Raw genomic sequence first — 22,052 nt, 5'->3', positions numbered from 1 at the left:
GACTGTTGGACCCAACCTCCAGAGTTTCTGATTCATAGGTCTGGGGTGAAGTCTGATAATTTGCTTTTTGAAGTTAGATGCTGCTGATGCTGCTGGTCAGGTACCACACTTTGAGAACTACTAGGTTAGATAAACTCTAAGCTCCATTTCAACTCTGTGATTCCATCATTATCATTGCTTTCACAATGCCTTCTGTCCCCCTCCTTATTTACTTTGTCCCTCAGTTTATTGAAACTGCCTCTTACCTAATAGTTAACATTGAAACTTTCTAAAATATCCTACCTTGTAGAGGGTGATGGACAGAAAAGAGCTTCCCTAAATTTTTACAGCTTTTGTTAATATGAAGCACCTGCAGCTCTTTGGCATTAAAAATGACCTTAGGACCTACTATATAGCACAGGGAACTCTGCGCAATGTTATGTGGCAGCCTGGATGGGAGGGGAGTCTGGGGAAGAATGGATACATGTATACGTATGGCTGACTTGCTTTGCTGTGCACCTGAAACTATCACAACATTGTTAATCAGCTATACTCCAACATAAAATAAAAAGTTTAAAAAAAAATGACCTTAGGTGGCCTACTTAATTATCTCATGTGCGTAGCTAGTTACAAAGGAAATATCTTCAGACACCAAGTTTCAATAATTAAGGTCTGATGCCTAATTGCCATTGATCCCTTTATGTTGTCTTAAGATCTGAAGAGCTTGGGCACCAATGTAAAAATAAAATTATGTTTTCATTCGAAGATGCTGTTTAATGAATAACACTAAAGATCCCAAATTACATCTTCAAATGAGCTTTTTAATCCCACCTTCTTTTTCTTGGTTTTCTGGATATTTGGGATGGGATAATGCTCTGTGAGGCATGGGTCTGCTAAGAACAAACAAGCCTCTGCCTGCCAAACTGAATTATTTATTTGGCTCATGTTTTCTTTTTTTGAAGTAGAGTTATGGATTAAGATCCACTGTTTCTTGTTTTATCAGTAATTTGATAATTTTCTAGTACTGAATTGCAAACTATATAAGAGAAAAGCAAGGATCTAACATTTACTTAGTGCCTATTATATGCCAGTCACTGTGCCACAAGCGTTACTTTTCTTGTTTATTTAATCCTCACAACAACCATGTAAGGTAGTATCATTAGCTTTGGTTTTTACATGAGGAAATAGACTCAGCAAGGCTAAGTAACTGCTCAAGATCACACAGCCAAAGAAATGGCAGTGTATAGATTTAAGCTCAGATTCATTTGACAGCAAAGCCTTTGTAGGCATAGTAGATTCTGAATAAAAATATGTGTTGAATGAATCAGTAAAGGAATGACTATATGCCATTATCTTCCTAATGTTGATTTTTAAACAATCATAGAATTATAAAGTTGAAAAGGCACTATAGGTCATTATCTAATCAGGGTTTTAGTTATGCATATCCTTTAAAGTATCTCTAACAGATGAGTATACAGCCTTTACTTGACCACCTCTTGGGAAATGGCACACACAACCTCTTTAATCACAGTGATTATTGAATAGCTCATTATTAGAAAATTCTTTGCATTCAACTTCCCTAAAATCTCTTTCTTTTGAGCCTAGATCTGCCCTTTGTAACTGCTCAGACTTAATCTGGTTCTTCTTCCATACATAATTCTTTCAAATATTTGAACATAAGCATATATCTTCTCTCTCCCAAGCAAAATAGCCCCCATTTTTCCAGCTACTTTTCAAGATCCACACATAATAATAACTTAATAAATGTTTGTTAAATGAAAGAAGGAAAGAATAAATAAATTTGATACCTAGACTCCTCAGTTTCTTGTTTCCTTTCTTTAGAATGTGAAGCATCTGTGCTGTGTTCTGGGTACATGCTAGGACCATATTTCTAGAAGTAAATGAAGTGATTTCCTTTGATATACTCTTGCACTGCACAATAGTCACCCACAAAAATATCATTTTTTAATTTTCTGACATAGAACAGTGCTGTCGTCTTTGACATCTCAGGTTTGCATCAGGTCACAACAAGCTGGAGTTGAACAGCGAACCTAGTGCTTTTCTTCAGGGTTAGGTTAAAGGCAAGACCTGGGTGCTAGGGGATCAGCTCCAGTTTAAGCAGGCCAAGTCGGTACTCTAATGTACAAAACTTGGGCTTACCTCAGCTAAAATGGAAAAAATAGCTGCCCAAAGCTAGTTTCTTTCACGCCCCACTGGCAAGGTAGTAATTGCACAAAGACCTTTTTATTATAAGTTGATTTTCCTGAGAAATGAATTCTGAAAAATACTGTAAAGTGTTTATTTTTTGCTTGCCCTTTATTAACCCACATCTTAGGACTTTCCCTAGAGAGAAACTGTTGGTAAATGAAACCTCTTAGACCTACACAGGAACATTTTTGCACTATGTCCCTGGCTGTGGAGGGAACAGGGACAGGACAAGGCAAGTTGGTGCTATTTAAACAGGGTCATCAGCCAGTATATGGAATTTTGCCTAAAGAGAAGATTTAGGAATTTAAACGGGGGAAGAGTTTGGGGTTGGTAGAATTACTGGGAAAGGTTTGTATCTTAAACAGGATATAATACAGCTCTTTTACACTAGTAAGGAGGGCAAAGACCCAGTTTGAACTTAAAAATCATTTCTCTTAGTACATCCTAGTTTTGATCTTTAAATAACAAAAGTCCTATAGTTTAATTTATAAAATCATGCCCTAAAAGCCAGCACAGAACCTTCCTGTGATGCTATTGGAATCAGGGCAGCATGCATAGAGTAAGGGAGGGAGCTAGGAAATTAAAATATGATTTTCATAGACATGATTCTGTCATAGTTCTTATTTTCTTTATATGGAATACAAATACTGATATAGAGTGAAGATTTTCTGTTTTGCATTTTTGTGCTCTTTGATACATTTATTGAGGTCAAATAAAATTTGATATAGTAGGATTTATTATGAAGTGCTCTCTGAATACAACTCCATAATTACTCAGCTACATGGTAGTGCATAAAGCTGTAAAACTGCTTAGCCAGACAAGCAATTTATGTGTTACATCGAGGTGTGGATGGCAAAGAATATTAGTTTAATTGGGAGCCAAGATGTAGTAGCCTTAAATCTGAAGAGCTATATGTTTAACATAATGCAATGAGGCTTTGAAATAAGATACCTAAACTGGGGAGCTACAGCTTTTGGAATATATAACAATTAGACATTACTTTCTGATCAAAGATGCTAAGTACTATTTTCAAAATAAAGTACAGAATGCAAAGCAGGTGAAAGGGCAAAACCTTTCAACATTGTAAGGTGACAGAAGAAAACATTTCTTCTAGTTCTTTGTTTTAAAAAAAGAAAGAAAATAAAAGGAAAAAGAGTCAAGATAAAAGATAAACATTAACTATAATTTAGTGGAAGCAGGGATGAGGCAAATTCACAATGAGGTTATGTCCTTGGTGTACCAGTGGAATCCGAAAGGGATTTGGTGAATTTAGCCTGAATTTTTCTCAGGGAGCAGATTTGGAATGAGGTTAGAAGTGGGTGGCTATTTGGGTACCAGCACACCACCAGGGGTGAAAAACAAATACTCCTTGGCATACATTTGCTCTCTGTCTGATCATAGGCTCTCTTCTGTTTAGCAGGTTCAGGGTCACATGCCTCCGCTCATGATCCCAATTTTTCCACATGACCAGCGGACCCTGGCAGCAGCCGCTGCTGCCCAACAGGGATTCCTCTTCCCCCCTGGAATAACATACAAACCAGGTAAGTAGAAAGGGATTTAACATTCTTTGGGGAATGCTAAGATCCATATGTTTTTGCTTAGTGATCACAACAAGCACAGAAGCATATGAAGGAACTATGAATAAAAAGATCATAAAAGCTATTTTAAAGTAAAATTAGAATTGTGAAGGGGGCATGTTATTAAACGAATCGGTTGCTAAAAACTTTTACTTTCTCTTCTTCCACTTGAGTTTGTTCTGAATTCACAGATAAAATGCTACTTTCCCTCAGGACTATAAATTTTTGTCAGCTTTCTCTCATACCTTTACTGTGAATAATTGTCTTTGGTTAAAGATACTTTGCTCCTCCTGAGAGCTTTTCTACTCTAGGAGAGTGGTCACATACAGTATAAAATGCTATTATTGTGTGTTGTCTGATTTCTCTTGGAAGAAGAGTTAAAACTGGACTGATTTAATTAGCTTGCTACTAATAGGTAAAATTCTTTTTGATTTTAGTCTAAATAATGAAGCATTCAGTTGTATTTTCTTATTCATCTTTGAACCGCAAAAAACAGGACACATAACCTTGCAGTGAAGTATGTTTTGAGATGATTTAGCAAATGTTATGATTTTTCTTTATTCCTCTGAGTTTACTGGACTCCTGGGGAATTCAATTAGGGGCATAATGGTTTGAAGTTTCTTTCAGAGCATCCTTGTAAACAGGGCTTTAAATGTTTAAAGATATGTTGCCAAAGGAATCCAATGTAAGAAGATAGTCAAGTAAATAAAAAGTCAACCTGAATTTCATTTGTGCATTCTTTGTAACTGACCTCAGCTCAGAAGTAGTGACCTTGTTCTACTCATTAATAATTTCTGTGTCAAGTTCTTTTTAACATATTAACCTGATTATATTAACCACCAAGTCTGAGTGCAACAAACCTGACTGCAGCGGTTTCTTTGTGTATGGGTTTATAAAGTGAACAAAGGTATTTTAATATGCTTAAAGCAATAATAAAGTATAAATCACTTTACTAAAATTCTCTGTAAGGAATGTTACTAAATAGCATAAAAACAAACCTAGTGGGTTTTAACATCTGTTTTTTGCCATCAATTACTCTTATGCTTTTGGTAGAAAACCCCCTTCCTTGTGAGGAAAGGAAAGATGTCTGTGTCAAAACCCAAATTATTCAAAGAATAGAGATCTTAAGCGATTGGCTAATTTAAGGACTGTCTTTAAAAATTCCGCAGATATAAAGCAGTCAAAACTAGGATTAACAACGGTTTTTGGATATCACAGTGAATGAAAATTGTGTTACTCAAAGTTAAAAGTTGATTTTTCTAGAGCAGAATTTTTAGAGCAAGTTATATTCTGCGAAATTAGTATCCATATTAAGGACAAGATAATATTTTGTCGGAGAATATCTTTCTGTCAATGCAGTGGTTCACTTCTTCTCTGATCTCTATAAGTAGTTTTGAGCTTTCTTCACCTTGACGTCCTTCGGAATGTTGGTGTAAACTAAGTTTACTGGTTTAACCTGAATCTGAGTTGTTATCCCTACACCAGTTTTGGAAACTTTTTAAATGAACTGTATGTGGAAACTATTTAATTTCCATGTTTTTAAATTTAAAATTCTCCACATTTCAAAATCAGGTTATGGGCCTTATTTTCTTCTAGACACAGATATCAACATAATTGACATGTTATGTAATTTTGTTAAGACAATAATACTGTTTTCTTGTTTTTTAACATCTTTATTGCAGTATAATTGCTTTAACAATGGTATGTTAGTTTCTGCTGTATCACAAAGTGAATCAGCTATACATATACATATATCCCCATATTCCTCCCTCTTGCGTCTCCCTCCCACCCTCCCTATCCCACCCCTCTAGGTGGACACAAAGCACGGAGCTGATCTCCCTGTGCTATGCGGCTGCTTCCCACTAGCTATCTGTTTTACATTTGGTAGTGTATATATGTCCATGCCACTCTCTCACTTCGTCCCAGCTTACCCTTCCCCCTCCCTGTGCCCTCAAGTCCATTCTCTCCATCTACGTCTTTATTCCTGTCCTGCCCCTAGGTTCTTCAGAACCTTTCTTTTTTTTTTTTAGATTCCATATATATGTGTTAGCATACGGTATTTGTTTTTCTCTTTCTGACTTACTTCACTCTATATGACAGTCTCTAGGTCCATCCACCTCACTACAAATATCTCAATTTCGTTTCTTTTAAAGGCTGAGTAATATTCCATTGTATATATATGACACATCTTTTTTATGCATTCATTTGTTGAGGGACACTTAGGTTGCATCCATGTCCTGGCTATTGTAAATAGAGCTGCAGTGAATATTGTGGTACATGACTCTTATTGAATTATGGTTTTGTCAGGGTATATGTCCAGTACTGGGATTGCTGGGTTGTTTGGTAGTTCTATTTTTAGTTTTTTAAGGAACTTCCATTTTGTTCTGCATAGTGGCTGTATCAGTTTACATTCCCACCAACAGTGCAAAAGGGTTCCCTTTTCTCCACACCCTCTCCGCATTTCTTGTTTGTAGATTTTTTGTGTGTGTGTGGTACGCGGGCCTCTCATTGTTGTGGCCTCTCCTGCTGCAGAGCACAAGCTCCGGATGTGCAGGCTCAGTGGCCATGGCTCACGGGCCCAGCCACTCCACGGCATGTGGGATCTTCCCGGACCAGGGCGTGAACCCGTGTCCCCTGCATCAGCAGGCAGACTCTCAACCACTGCGCTACCAGGGAAGCCCTGTTTGTAGATTTTTTGATGATGACCATTCTGACTGGTGTGAGGTGATACCTCGTTGTACTTTTGATTTACATTTCCCTAATGATTAGTGATGTTGAGCATCCTATCATGTGTTTGTTGGCGATGTGTATACCTTCTTTGGAGAAATGTCTATTTAGGTCTTCTGCCCAGTTTTGGATTGGGTTGTTTGTTTCTTTGATATTGAGCTGCGTGAGCTGTTTGTATATTTTGGAGATTAATCCTTTGTCTGTTGCTTCATTTGCAAATATTTTCTCCCATTCTAGGGTTGTCTTTTTGTCTTGTTTATGGCTTCCTTTGCTGTGCAAAAGCTTTTAAGTTTCATTAGGTCCCATTTGTTTATTTTTGTTTTTATTTCCATTACTCTAGGAGGTCGGTCAAAAAAGATCTTGCTGTGATTTATGTCAGAGAGTATTCTGCTTATGTTTTCCTCTAAGAGTTTTATAGTGTCTGGTCTTACATTTAGGTCTTTAATCCATTTTGAGTTTATTTTTGTGTATGGTGTTAGGGAGTGTTCTAATTTCATTCTTTTACATGTAGCTGTCCAGTTTTCCCAGCACCACTTATTGAAGAGGCTGTCTTTTCTCCATTGTGTACTCTTGCCTCCTTTATCAAAGGTAAGCTTACCATATGTGCATGGGTTTATCTCTAGGCTTTCTTTCCTGTTCCATTGATCTATATTTCTGTTTTTGTGCCAGTACCGTACTGTCTTGATTATTGTAGCTTTGTAGTATGGTCTGAAGTCAGGGAGCCTGATTCCTCCAGCTCCATTTTTCTTTCTCAAGATTGCTTCAGCTATTCGGGGTCTTTTGTGTTTCCATTCAAATTGTGAATTTTTTTCTTCTAGTTTTGTGAAAAATGCCATTGGTAATTTGATTGGGATTGCATTAAATCTGTAGATGGCTTTGGGTAGTATAGTCATTTTCACAATGTTGATTCTTCCAATCCAAGAACATGGTATATTTCTCCATCTGTTTGTATCATCTTTAATTTCTTTCACCAGTGTCTTATAGTTTTCTGCATACAGGTCTTTTGTCTCCTTAGGTAGGTTTCTTCCTAGGTATTTTATTCTTTTTGTTGCAATGGTAAATGGGCATGTTTCCTTAATTTCTCCTATAGATTTTTTATTGTTAGTGTATAGGACTACAAGAGATTTCTGAGCATTAATTTTGTATCCTGCTACTTTACCAAGTTCATTGCTTAGCTCTAGTAGTTTTCTGGTAGCATCTTTAGGATTCTCTATGTATAGTATCATGCCATCTGCAAACAGTGACAGTTTTACTTCTTCTTTTCCAATTTGGATTCCTTTTATTTCTTTATCTTCTCTTATTGCTGGGGCTAAAACTTCCACGACTATGTTGAATAATAGTGGTGAGAGTAGGCAACCTTGTCCTATTCCTGATCTTAGTGGAAATGGTTTCAGTTTTTCACCATTGATAATGATGTTGGCTGTGGGTTTGTCATATACGGCCTTTATTATGTTGAGGTAAGTTCCCTCCATTCCTACTTTCTGGAGGGTTTTTATCATAAATGCGTGTTGAATTTTGTTGAAAGCTTTTTCTGCCTCTATTGAGACGATCATACGGTTTTTCTCCTTCAATTTGTTAATATGGTTTTTTCACATTGATTGATTTGCGTATATTGAAGAATCCTTGCATTCCTGGGATAAACCCCACTTAATCATGTTGTATGATCCTTTTAATGTGCTGTTGGATTCTGTTTGCTAATATTTTGTTGAGGATTTTTCCATCCATATTCATCAGTGATATTGGCCTGTAGTTTCCTTTTTTGTGAGATCTTTGTCTGGTTTTGGTCTCAGGGTGATGGTGGCCTTGTAGAATGAGTTTGGGAGTGTTCCTCCCTCTGCTATATTATGGAAGAGTTTGAGAAGGATAGGTGTTAGCTCTTCTCTAAATGTTTGATGGAATTCTCCTGTGAAGCCATCTGGTCCTGAGGTTTTGTTTGTTGGAAGGTTTTTAATCACAGTCTCAATTTCAGTGCTTCTGATTGGTCTGTTTATATTTTCTATTTCTTCCTGGTTCAGTCTCGGAAGGTTGTGCTTTTCTAAGAATTTGTCCATTTCTTCCAGGTTGTCCATTTTATTGGCATAGAGTTGCTTGTAGTAATCTCTCATGATCCTTTGTATTTCTGCAGTGTCAGTTGTTACTTCTCCTTTTCCATTTCTAATTCTGTTGATTTGAGTCTTCTTCCTTTTTTTCTTGATGAGTCTGGCTAATGCTTTATCAATTTTGTTTATCTTCTCAAAGAACCAGCTTTTAGTCTTATTGATCTTTGCTATTGTTTCCTTCACTTCTTTTTCATTTATTCCTGATCTGATCTTTATGATTTCTTTCCTTCTGCCAAATTTGGGGTTTTCTTGTTCTTCTTTCTCTAATTGCTTTAGGTGTAAGGTTAGGTTGTTTGTTTGAGATGTTTCTTATTTCTTGAGGTAGGATTGTATTGTTATAAACTTCAGTCTTAGAACTGGTTTTGTGCAGCCCATAGGTTTTGGGTTGTCGTGTTTTGATTGTCATTTGTTTCTAGATAATTTTTGATTTCCTCTTTGATTTCTTCAGTGATCTCTTGGTTATTAAGTAGTGTATTGTTTAGCCTCCATGTGTTTGTGTTTTTTACAGTTTGTTTTCCTGTAATTGATATCTAGTCTCATAGTGCTGTGGTTGGAAAAGATACTTAATATGATTTCAGTTTTCTTAAATTTACTGAGGCTTGATTTGTGACCCAAGATATGATGTATCCTGGAGAATGTTCCATGAGCACTTGAGAAGAAAGTGTATTCTGTTGTTTTGGGATGGAATGTCCTGTAAATATCAATTAAGTCCATCTTGTTTAATGTGTCATTTAAAGCTCGTGTTTCCTTATTTATTTTCATTTTGGATGATCTGTCGATTGGTGAAAGTGGGGTGTTAAAGTCCCCTACTATGATTGTGTTACTGTCAATTTCCCCTTTTATGGCTTTTAGCATTTTCCTTATGTACTGAGGTGCTCCTATGTTGGGTGCATAAATATTTACAACTGTTATATCTTCTTCTTGGATTGATCCCTTGATCATTATGTAGTGTCCTTCTTTGTCTCTTGTAATAGCCTTTATTTTAAAGTCTATTTTGTCTGATATGAGAATGGCTACTCCAGCTTTCTTTTGATTTCCATTTGCATGGAATATCTTTTTCCACCCCTTCACCTTCAGTCTGTATGTGTCCCTAGGTCTGAAGTTGGTCTCTTGTAGACAGCATATATACGTGTCTTGTTTATGTAGCCATTCAGCCGGTCTGTGTCTTTTGGTTGGAGCATTTAATCCATTTACATTTAAGGTAATTATCGATATGTATGTTCCTATTACCATGATCTTAACTGTTTTAGGTTTGTTATTGTAGGTCTTTTCCTTCTCTTGTGTTTCCTGCTTCTCTAGAGAAGTTCCTTTGGCATTTGTTGTAAAGCTGGTTTGGTGGTGCTGAATTCTTTTAGCTTTTGCTTGTCTGTAAAGGTTTTAATTTCTCTGTTCAGTTGAATCTGAATGCGTTCCTTGCTGGGTAGAGTAATCTTGGTTGTAGGTTTTTCCCTTTCATCACTTTAAATATGTCCTGCCACTCCCTTCTGGCTTGCACAGTTTCTGCTGAAAGATCAGCTGGTAACCTTATGGGGATTCCCTTGTATGTTATTTGTTGCTTTTCCCTTGCTGCTTTTAATATTTTTTCTTTGTATTTAATTTTTGATACTTTGATTAATATGTGTCTTGGTGTGTTTCTCCTTGGATTTATCCTGTATGGGACTCTTTGTGCTTCCTAGACTTGATTGACTCTTTTGTTTCCCATATCAGGGACGTTTCCAACTATGATGTCTTCAAATATTTTCTCAGTCCCTTTTTTTTTCTCTTCTTCTTCGGGGACCCCTATAATTCGAATGTTGGTGCATTTAATGTTGTCCCAGAGGTCTCTGAGACTGTCCTCAATTCTTTTCCTTTTTATTTCCTAATTCTGCTCTTTGGTAGTTATTTCCACTATTTTATCTTCCAGGTCACTTATCCATTTTTCTGCCTCAGTTATTCTGTTGATTCCTTCTAGAGAATTTTTAATTTCGTTTATTGTGTTGTTCATCATTGTTTGTTTTCTCTTTAGTTTCTAGTTCTTTGTTAAACGTTTCTTGTATTTCCAAGATTTTGCATCATCTTTACTTTCATTACTTTGAATTCTTTTTCAGGTCGACTGCCTATTTCCTCTTCATTTGTTTGGTCTGGTGGAATAATGCTGTTTTTTATGGGGGAAGATACTGTTATATAGTCAATGAGTTTGGACCATTTTATAAAAAGTCCTCTTGCACAGTATCACTGAGATTACAGTATGTAAGTAAGGAGAATCTAGACATTGAGGCAATATTGTGCAGTAGTGAGTTACCCCAGCTGAACAGCATCTGTGCAGCATAGAGTAGTGTCTTGGAGTAGCAAAGCTGGATTTGATTATGTTGGCTAAAACCTGTTGTTTAGGGCAGGACAGTGGATTTGGACATGTACGATGATTTTTAATCACAAGCAAGTCTGGTAAAAAAGTTATTATCTGGCGACCCCTAAGTTATGTCAGAGAACTGAATTAACCAGAACTCTAAATTCTTCAATACTTTGGCTAATTCGGGTTTTATTGTATATAAAAATTATACTTTAAAAGGATTAAAATTATGTGTTCATATGCTACTGGGAGAGACATTATATACTTAGGTGACACTCTATGCAGTGTTCTTGTCATTCACACAAACTGGGAAAGGAGAATACTGTTTGACTGGTGTCTGTACAAGGAAAACTTTTTTGCCCCAAACTGAGCTATAGCTATAATTTCACTTGTGAGACAATGACTAAAGTTTTAAAGGAGTAGTGTTGTCACATATAAAAGCCTTGAAATGGTGGTGTAACTTTATAGTTTGATCCCCTAAGCAAGAAGAAGAATAAGTGCTACATTGGTTTCTAGTGAATTACAAAATAAATGGCTCTCTTTTTGTTCTTTTTTCACCTTCCCATAACCTGAAACAATTCCATGGTGTTTGTGCCTTCAACTGATTGAATAATTGTCTTCATTTCCAGAAAGGAAGGACCACCTTGGGCTGATGTTTCCTGTTAAAGTTGACTGTTTCTGAATCCATATTAGTACATTCTAAACAAATATATTTAGGGCTATCAACTTGTCCTCTTCAGATAATTTGACCCATTATTCTGGACATTTCAGGGCCCCCATGGGTAGTGAACACCAAGCAAGCTCTCCCACCCCGGTGAGTTGCTGAGGAGGCATGTTGCTGACAGGGATTGTACAGTTTCAGGGGAACATGTATCAAAATAATCTCTGCTGAAATTCTTTTATTGAGTTGTAATCTCTAATTAAACCCCACCTATTTTAAAAAACTAGAGACATCTTTCTAAAAAGGAACTTATCAGGGCCCAGAACATAAACCACAGAAGTTTGGTTGCTTTGCTCTTTCACATCATGATGCTGAGAGATCCAGGGTAAGATGAATATAATTGGGTACCTATGACTGAGAAAACTAAAAGGTTAAGCCTCTTTCATAGTTGCCAACGTGTATATCAGAGCGATTGAATTGACTGTAAAATAAAAACACTGGATAGCATCCTTTGTGTGCCAGGGATGATGCAGCTGACCCATGGACTTCGTGTAGTTGGGATTTTTAAAATGATTGCTGCTGGAGTAGCACCCTTAAAGTTTCCCAGGAGATCCTAGGAGTAGGATGTCTGCCTGCTCATGACTCCTACACTTACTTACTATTTATAATATGATAACAGCTAAAGTTTATTGAATAATTACTTTGTGCCAAACACTGTGTTAAATATTTTACATTATTTTATTTAATTCTTACTTGAACATATCACTGAACCTTGCTGAGCCTCTCATTTTTGTCATCTAAAAAAATATGTCATGAGTTGTCCACTGCTCAGCATGGGTGTGAAGATTAAATTTGTTAAAATGTATGAAAGTTCTTTGAAAATTCTAAAACACTATGTTTGGGGATAAAGTCTGACCATGAAACTAAGTAAATTTAACTACATTAAACTGCATTCTTATCCATTAGAAATGTGGTCCAAAAACTGAGCTTTTGACTAAGATATATTGTCTCTCTGCCTGATGACCAAAAGCAATTTTACTAGTATACCTGCTGTTTCTTTAAGAAAAAAATTGTGGTAAAATATACATAAAATAATATTTATTATTTTAACCACTTTTCAACGTACAACTCAGTGATATTAACACATTTGCAGTTTTTTGTAACCATTACCATTATCTATACCCCAAACTTTCAATCATCTCCAACAAAAACTCTGTAGCCATTAAACAATAACTCTCCCTATCCTCCTACCCTGAATCCCCAGTAACCTCTATTTTACTATCTTTCTATATGAATTTGCCTATTCTAGGTACTTCATATAAATGGAATCATACAATATTTGTCCCTCTGCATCTCGCTTATTTCACTAAGCATAATGTTTTCAAGGCCCATCCATATTGTAGTATATATCAAAAGTCCATTCTTTTTTATGGCTGAATAATATCCCATTGTATATATATGCCTATGTCTATGTATTTGTTTGTTTATCCATTCATCTGTTGATGGATATTTCTGTTGTTTCCACATTTTGGCTATTGTGAATAATGCTGCTGTGAACATTGGTATACAAATACCTGTTTGTGTCCCTGCTTGCAGTTCTTTTAGATATACACGTAGGAGTGGAATTGTTGTGTCATATGGTAGTTCTATGTTTAGCCCTTTGAGATACCATCAAATTGATTTCTTTAGGGGCTGTACCTTTTACATTCCCACCAGTAATGCAAGAGTGTTCCAATTTCTTTATATCCTAACCAATACTTGTTATTTTCCATTTTTTAAAAAAAAATATAGCCATCCTAGTAGATGTGAAGTGGTATCTCATTGTGGTTTTGTTTTTCATTTCCCTGATGATTAATGATTTTGAGCATCTTTTCATGTGCTTATTGGAAATCTGTATATCTTCCTTGGAAATGTCTAAGTACATCGCCTATTTTTGAATTGGGTTGTTTGTTTTGTCTTTATTGAGTTTTAGGAGTTCTTATATATTCTAGATATTAATCCTGTATCAAATATATGATTTGCAAGTTTTTTTCCTCATTTTGTAGGTCGTCTTTTCACTTACTTGATAGTATCCTTTGATGCACAAAATTGTTTAATTTTGATGAAGTCTGATTTATCTATTTTTTCTTTTGTTGCCTGTGCTTTTGCTGTCATATCCATGAAATCATTGCCAAATCCAAAGATTTACTCCTATGTTTTCTTCTAAGAGTTTTATAGTTTTAGTACTTAAGTTTAGGTCTTTGATCCATTCCAGTTAATTTTTATATATGGTATAAATTAAGGGTCCAACTTCATTCTTTTGCATGTGGATATCAGTTTTTCCAGCACCATTTGTTGAAAAGATGTCTTTCCCCCAATGAATGGTCTTGGTACCCTTGTAAAAAATCAATTAACTATATGTAAGGGTTTATTTCTGGGCTCTCTATTCTGTTTCATTAGTCTATATATCTGTTCTTATGCCAGTATCATACTGTTTTAATTACTCTAGCTTTGTAGTAAATTTTGAAATCAGAAAGTATGAGTCTTCCAACTTTATTTGTCTTTTTCAAAATTGTTTGGGCTATTGGGGCCCCATGCAATTCCATATAAATTTGAGGACTGGCTTTTCCATTTCTGTAAAAAACGATTGTTGGAATTTTGGTAGAGATTTCACTGAGTCTGTAGATTACTTTGTTGATCTTAACAATGTTAAGTCTTCCTGTCTATGAACATGGATGCCTTTCTATTTATTTAGATCTTTAAAAATTTCTTTCAGAAATGTTTTATAGTTTTTCAGTGTACAAGTCTTTGCCTCTTTAGTTAAGTTTATTCCTAAGTATTTGATTCTTTTAGATGCTATTGTAAATAGAATTGCTTTCTTAATTGCCTTTTGGATTGTTCATTGCTAGTATATAGAAACACAGTTGATTTTTGTGTGTTAATCTACCCTGAAACTGCTGAATTTATTTATTAGCTCTTGTAGCTTTCTTATGAATTCTTTGGAATTTTCTACATATAGGACCACTTCATATGCAAATAGACATAGTTTTACCTATTTTTACCAACTTTGTTTGCCTCTTTCTTTCTCCCTTCCTCCCTTCCTTCCTTATCCCCTCCCTGCCTCCTTCCCTTCCTTCCTCCCTCTCTCTCTTCTTTCTTTCTTTCTTTCTTTCTTTCTTTCTTTCTTTCTTTCTTTCTTTCTTTCTTTCTTTCTTTCTTTCTTTCTTTCTTTCTAGTACTAACTAGAACTTCTAGGACAGTGTTGTATAGCAACAGTGAAAGTGGGTATAATTGTCCCCGATCTTAGTAGAAGAGCTTTCAGTCTTTTACCACCGAGTGTGATGTTAGCTGTGGGTTTTTCATAAATACCCTTTATCATGTTGATGAACTTTCCCTCTATTCCTAGTTTTTTCTGAGAATTTTTATCATGAAAAGATGTTGGATTTTGTCACATGCCTTTTCTGCATCAATTGAGATGATCATGTGGGTTTTTCCCCCATTGTTCTATTAATGTTATGTATTGCACTGATTTTTTATTTTTAATGTTGAACTACCCTTGCATTCCTGGGATAAATCCTACTTTGTCATGGTGAATAATCCTTTTGATATGCTGTTGGATTCAACATGCTAATATTTTGTTGAGGATTTTAATATTCATACAGAATATTGGTCTATAATTTTCTTTTCCTGTGATGTCTTTATCTGGCTTTGTTATCAAGGTTACGCTGGCTTCATTACCTCAGAGTTAGGAAGTGTTTCCTCTTCAATATTTTTGAAGATTTTATAAGGATTAGTGTTAATTTTTATTAAATGTTCAATAGACTTTATTGGTGAAGCCAAAAATTCAGTCCAGGAATTTTCTTTATTGGGAGGTTTTGTTTTGTTTTGTTTTGTTTTTTGCGGTACGCGGGCCTCTCACTGTTGTGGCCTCTCCCGTTGCGGAGCACAGGCTCCGGATGCGCAGGCTCAGCAGCCATGGCTCACAGGCCCAGCCGCTCAGCGGCACGCAGGATCTTCCCGGACCGGGGCACGAACCCGCCTCCCCTGAACCGGCAGGCGGACTTTCAACCACTGTGCCACCAGGGAAGCCCTATTGGGAGGTTTTTGATTACTGATTCAATCTCTTTACTTGTTATGGGTTTGTTTATGTTATCTATTTCTCCTTGAGACAGTTTATGTAATTTGTATGTTTCAAGGAATTTGTCCATTTCTTCTAGATTGTCTAATTTGCTGATGTACAGTTGCTACCTAATACTTCTTTTTAATTCCTTTGTTTCGGTTAGCATTTACTGAGCACCATTTATTTGCTGATATCTATATATATAAATATATATGTATACATGTATATGAGTATACATATATATTCTCATTTAATTTTTATAACAACTCTAAGATATAAGTGGCATTATCTATATTTTGTTAAAAGAAAAAAAGAAACTAAAAGTCAAAGAAGTAAATTAACTTTCCGAACTTTCACATCTAGAAATTAGTGGAGATAGAATTCAGGCTGAAATTCTGAATATTTGACATTTTATACTCTTGCAGGCATGATCTAAGTGTGTAAGATATGAAGAAAAGTCTAGCTTTTGTGAGTGTGTGTGTATAAAAAATGTGATTTATATGTATGGGATTATCCAGATGACATCTTGTGAAGCTAGCCATTTCTAGCTCTTCTTGACTATTTAAGACAGAGGCATGTACCACTATTGCTGGAATACTTTATTCATTAAATCCATCTACTTGAAATCAAAGCATTTCTGAGGTTCTTCAGGTTAGTACTCTCCTTTTTAAATAAGAGTGGTGAGGTCCAAAAAGGAACTATATATGCTCACCTGTATAAACTAACCTAGTTTTATGGTGATTGAGATTATTTTAACTGTGCCCTTCTTCATACATGGAGGCTATATCATTGGTGAGTTATTAAGCCATGAACTTTAAGTTGTTATTTTAAGTTAATTTCTTGTAATGGGGATACATGTATATCATTTTGTCCATACTCACTTATTTAATTGCTATTGTGACAAATCCCATGATTTTCATATGATTAGCCAAGAGTTTGGATTCATCTATGAAATAAGTAAAGAAATTAAGATTGATCCTTGATTCTTAGCTTCTTTAAAGGTATGAAAAACAATGCAGATGCTCTTAGAAAAAGTCTTGAGATCAAGACTCTTCTCATCATTGGTCTATTCTTTGATGAATAGAGGAGAAATTTAGCAGGAGAAATAAGAGCATGGTGATCTCAGCAATATATACTATGATCCATGGCAATTTTTTTCTCCAATTGTTCTCAGAACAAATTAAAGATTTTGTTTTCTTTTTAAGATTCTAAATGTGTCACTCATTGCCTACTAACTTTTGCTGCAGTGTGCTGTCTCACAAAGATAAATTCAGATTGATTATGGCATTCCCTCAGAATACAGAGAAGTTCTAATATTTTGCTATTCTGAATACATGCATCCAGGCAAGATGCAATGTGGCATGTCCAAGTCTATACTGGTGGCTGTAACTGAAATATTTCCATATTGTAGCAAAAATGATGATAGCTCATAAAAGTGAGGTCTATCTATGAGTTATTTGGCAACTCAAATAACTTACCATCATCCTGTGATACCACCAGACAATGATCTGTGAGATGAGGGATGTGTAGTATATCTTTCTTCTGTTTTGGAGGGTGGAAAATAAGGTATGAGACTTTGAGCCAGTAACTGAAGAATCTTTGAGTCCTGTCTCCTAGTTTAACGTATTTTTCTTCTCTACTCCCCCCAAACTCTCTAAATAGGTTAATATCTGAAGTTAGTATCTCAGAAGACTGCAACCATCCCAGTCCCTTGTCTTTCTGAGGAATCAAAGTAAATGGACAGAATTTTAACCATGGGATTTTTGACTTTTTAATAAAAGTGAAGTTTGTATCCGAATTACACAAACTAGGAGTATTCTTGCAGGAGGTAGTCTGAGTCTAATGGGTCCTAGGTTCATGATACAAGCTCCTCCTTTTCCTGTGTTTAAGTCTTAATAAGTTTCGGCTTCCTTTCGGTTTCCCTGAAAATTAGAAAATATACTTCCTGTCATTCAGGGACTCTTGCTGTGGAGCTGCTTTGATCCCAAAGCAATGTTGGTTATTGTGGCAAGTGAAACTAATGTCAGGCAAATGTCCTATAGGCTGTAACTCCTGTTTCATATTTGCTCTGTAAGCTTCAGATAAAAGTAATCAGTTGGAAAACCTAGAAGCCTGGAAAGATGGATTTATGTAATGGGCATTATTTCCCAAATTGGCATTTGGAGGTTGTCTACTTATACTAGAGGTAGCAAGGGCCAGATTACGGTAGTGCCTAAAACCAACCTGTTTCAACAGGCTTCATCTTCTTTTGTACAGATTTAAAGAGAATGGGTCCTCACGCAAGCATTTCAAATCCAGAGACAAATTTGAAAAAAATTGCTACAACATGTTGACTGATTCCTTGCCAAGTCAGCCACTGAGAACTTTTTCTTGATCGACTCTTACACAGAGACAATTAAAGGCGAGGGGGAGTGGGGGGAAGCTTGTAACTTTTTAAAAGAATTAAACTTCACAGTACTCTAAATCCCTCTCCCTCTTAAACCTTCTCTCCTACTTTTAACCCCCCTCTTCTTCACCCTTACCTTCTCCGTCTCTGGGCTTTTCCTTTTTCTCTCTCTTCTGATCATTCCCTGTGATATACTCAGTTGCTCTAATGTATTCATTTTTACTTTTGGTATTGATACAATATGTTCTGGAGACATAGCTTTCCAAAGATTATATTCAGATATACAGATTCAAACCAGCAGAAAGGTTAAAAACATTTAAAAAATATGCTTGTCAGCAGTGGAAAGAAAGCTGTTTGTAGCCAGCAGGTGAGCTGGAGAGTACTACAGGGTGTGGTAGAGATGGTAATAAATTAACTGGCAAGCCAAAACTATAAAAAAAAAAATCAGCTATTTCATAGCATAGAAGCATGACAACTATGAAAAAAGGAGTGCCCCAGGGAATTCTTTTAGAGTTTGATTTTTTTTAATATGTTTGACATGAAAAATGTTTTAGTACAAATAAAACAACTGGTATTAAACTTATAGGGAGGGGGGTTATGGTTTAGAGTTAGTATGAATAATGCATGATATTTAAAGAAAGAACAGCTCTAAAATGTTCTGAGAGGCAGCCCATGTTGATGGTTGGACTGGTGATTTTTTTTCTCTGTTTTTGAAGCATCATTAATTCAGCATCGTTTTGTGATTTTTTTAACCTGATAAGATGTCAACCAAAGAAATACTGTTTGACTTAGATTAGGATATTCTTTCTTCACATAATTTAGTTTAAATATCAAGAGGATCAGTAGAATTATTTAAGCATAAAGCGGCAGTCATTTACCATAAAAAATAATTTGGCCTAGTTATCTTTTTTAAAAAGCTCCTGTAGCACTGCAAACCAAAATCAACCTCATGGAAGGGGAAAAACAAGATCGGATATTTTGAACATTACTCCATAGGAGACTAGCACAATATAGTGTTAGTGAATGCATTGTAGCAGCGCTCCATATGCAATCAGAAGCCAATTGTTACTGGACTGTGTACAAGCGCACACTGTGCTCAATGGTCTGATGAGGTATTATGGATATGATGCAAAGAGACTGTGTAGATTAGAAGCTTACAATTTGTTAAAAGTGAAAGTAACTTAACATTTACATTGGGCCAGCTGAGTGGAGCTTCATGTGGCAAACAGGATGAGTTCCAACGAACCAGGGGCACCAGGAAGGCTCCAGGTATTAGTGTCCATGCAGAAAAAAAGAGGTTTTATTGCTTTCTAGTTGACTACCTTTATTACTGTGATTCTTTCTATACTTTTCATTATTATATTCAGCTTTTAGTGTGGAAAATTTCATGCAAAACAGCATGATTATTGTAAATGTCAAAAATGTGTGGAGGAACAGCCTATTAAAATATAGCCTAGAGACCGTACATAACACTGACTTTAAATAAGTAGCTGAAGTCAAAGTGATACTCCATTAAATCATTGATATTGTGTAATTTATCCATAAGTATTAATTTTGATTTCAGTTACCACTATCACAATACATTCCTCATCACTTTCTCTTGGTTCTTCAGGTTGTTTGCTTCATACAGCCTATGTCCTTAGGTCACAGAAGGTACTTCAGCCCCCCTGTTTAGGAGTGGTCTGGAGCCAGAAACACATTAAGATGTAGCATTGATCTCTGCTAAACCATGCTCAATCTTGACCAGACATTTAATGCAGATATCACATGTAAAATGTGTGTTTATTTAATCAAATCATCATCAAAGAATAAGTGATGAGTGCCTAGTGTGTGTGCATGATTCTGTACTAGGTTCCACTGGAAGTTAGTGCAGAAAAACATAGTTTCCACTCTATTTGGGATACCAGGCATTTCATAGAATGTTGGCAGATAAGATTAGCTTCTCTCTTACCCCTATCAAATTAAAGAGGTTGCATTTAATTTTTTTCCTCTATTTTTTATAAAATAAATGTGAGGGTTATGGACAGTCAGTAATTCTTAATCTTTTTTGGACTGTAATACTCTGCCTTGCCTACCAAGGCAAAACGTTTTGTTGTTTTAATGTAAAAGCCTTAATGCTTTCTCAGTGAACTGAATGTCAGCCTGGCTTTAAGATATTTTTTTTACTCTTAAAAAAATGATGTATTACAAGATTTGTAATGGAGTGAACATGCTTGAATTGCACATTTAATTTTTTTAACATCACATTCATGTTTTGCCAGTTTGCCTACCAGCTATCTGTTAACAAAAAGTTCCAAGGCAGGAGTGCAAGTCTGTGCCCAACTAAGCCTTTTGTTTCTGCAGATGTTTGGGCTTAGAGCAATGTTGTAAAGCTCCGGCAATCCAAGGACCATGTTTGTACTTGTCTGCTGTGATTCCCTGTTCATTGTCTAAACCTGTATGCATTGTTCTTTCCGACAGGTGATAACTACCCCGTACAGTTCATTCCATCAACAATGGCAGCTGCTGCTGCTTCTGGCCTCAGCCCTTTACAGCTCCAGGTAAGTGCCAGAAGAAAAAAATGTGGGATAAGAGCCAGTACTTTAGTGAAAAACTGCTAACCAGCTGTATGCTAAATAATGGCCTGGATATTAAATAATTTTTTAAGCATAGCCTAGAAGGATTAACACCTTATGTACTTACCATACCGCAAATAGAAAGCTGTCAGTGTCAATATTTTTAAAGGAAAAAATGACATTATGACAGTACTGTATATTCTCGATCAGGTAAGTTAATGGTTTTACAAATTTTTATGGCTGGTTGTTATGGTTGTTATTGGGTATGTAAGCTTTTTCCTTATCAATTCTTCATCCACGTCTCCATTCATGTCCAATTAGCTTTTACACATAAGCATCAAAACAGAAAACAATGTTGGATATTTTCCTTCTTGCAGCTCATAGAATAGGGGGTTGTTATTACCAAATTACTTTAACTGTTTGGAAAATGTAAACACTTTGCCCGTGAATATGTGTATCCTCATCCTCATCCTCATCCTCATGCCAGGTCAAAAGTCTGGGCATGGTGTCTGACCAAATTCTGGGTTAGTGTTCTTTACCTATGAAACTAAAATTGGAGAGAAAGTGTTTTGGAAGCTAAATTAAAAAATCACCTGCACCTTCTCTTCTTCATAGTAAAATGGTGCGGGGGGTTAACAATAGGACTAAGTATTCTTTATACCCTTCTAGCACTGCCATCTTAATGGGAAATTGACTTTAAATATGAGTGTATATTTTAACAAAAACAAAAAGATAATATCATTAAAATAATGGTTAAACCTTCAGTATTTGAACATTTAGAAAATGTATGGTAACTTGAATTTCAATACAGTGGATAAAGATAGTTTTTTATTCTTATAATTTCCTGTGATTTTTTTTTGAATTTTCTTAAATAGTCTAGGGAATAGCATCTAACTAGGCATTTTTGTTTCTTCTTTGCTATTACTCTCATATGACTTGAACGTAAAAAATGTACAGATATTTTACCGTGAAAAAGTATCATTTTGAGCATCTTGAACTGGGTCTACAAATAAAGAATTTTTGCAGTAATTTGAGAAGTTTTTGTCATAAGCCTCATCCAGAAAGTCTTGAAGATGTTATCCATTACGGACTGCCTAGCAGAGCTAGATATTTTGCCTAATGAAAGCAGCAACCCTACCTCTCTTCTAAACCCTCACCTTCTCTACTACTGACAGGGGAACTTACTGCAGTTGGTAAAAATATAAAAAGAAACCTCACTCATAATCAATCTAATCTATTTCTCCTTTTTCCATAGCTATGCTATTGAGTGTCTTCTTGAGTCAGAGGCAAAAATAAGAAAGCAGTTTGATCCTATAATCAAGTTTCTGTGAAAGAGAGTATCTGGGTCCTAAACCTACTTTCTATTCTTTGGTGTGGTCAATACCCTGGGTTTAGAAATATGTGTTCTGTTTCATGAGTTCTGACAGTATGT

General features: G+C 35.8%; 1 protein-coding gene across 3 annotated transcripts in view; it reads left to right on the top strand.

The window, feature by feature from the left end:
• SOX6 (SRY-box transcription factor 6) overlaps positions 1-22,052 on the top strand; it is a gene marked incomplete at both ends in the record, with an annotated part of 642,056 nt that overhangs the window by 506,397 nt on the left and 113,607 nt on the right. For 2 of the 3 annotated variants that reach the window (XM_079708162.1, XM_079708163.1), the window contains 2 exons: positions 3,605-3,728; positions 20,526-20,605. In XM_079708162.1, the coding sequence (XP_079564288.1) occupies positions 3,605-3,728; positions 20,526-20,605 (204 nt within the window). The remainder of the gene's footprint in view (positions 1-3,604; positions 3,729-20,525; positions 20,606-22,052) is intronic. The other variant, XM_079708164.1, reaches the window with a different exon arrangement.

This window comes from Hyperoodon ampullatus (genome assembly GCF_949752795.1).
Source record: "Hyperoodon ampullatus genome assembly, chromosome: 7".
Taxonomy (NCBI): domain Eukaryota; kingdom Metazoa; phylum Chordata; class Mammalia; order Artiodactyla; family Ziphiidae; genus Hyperoodon; species Hyperoodon ampullatus.
The sequence above is the reverse complement of the archived record's forward strand: the minus strand, read 5'-3'. Positions and strand labels throughout refer to the sequence as shown.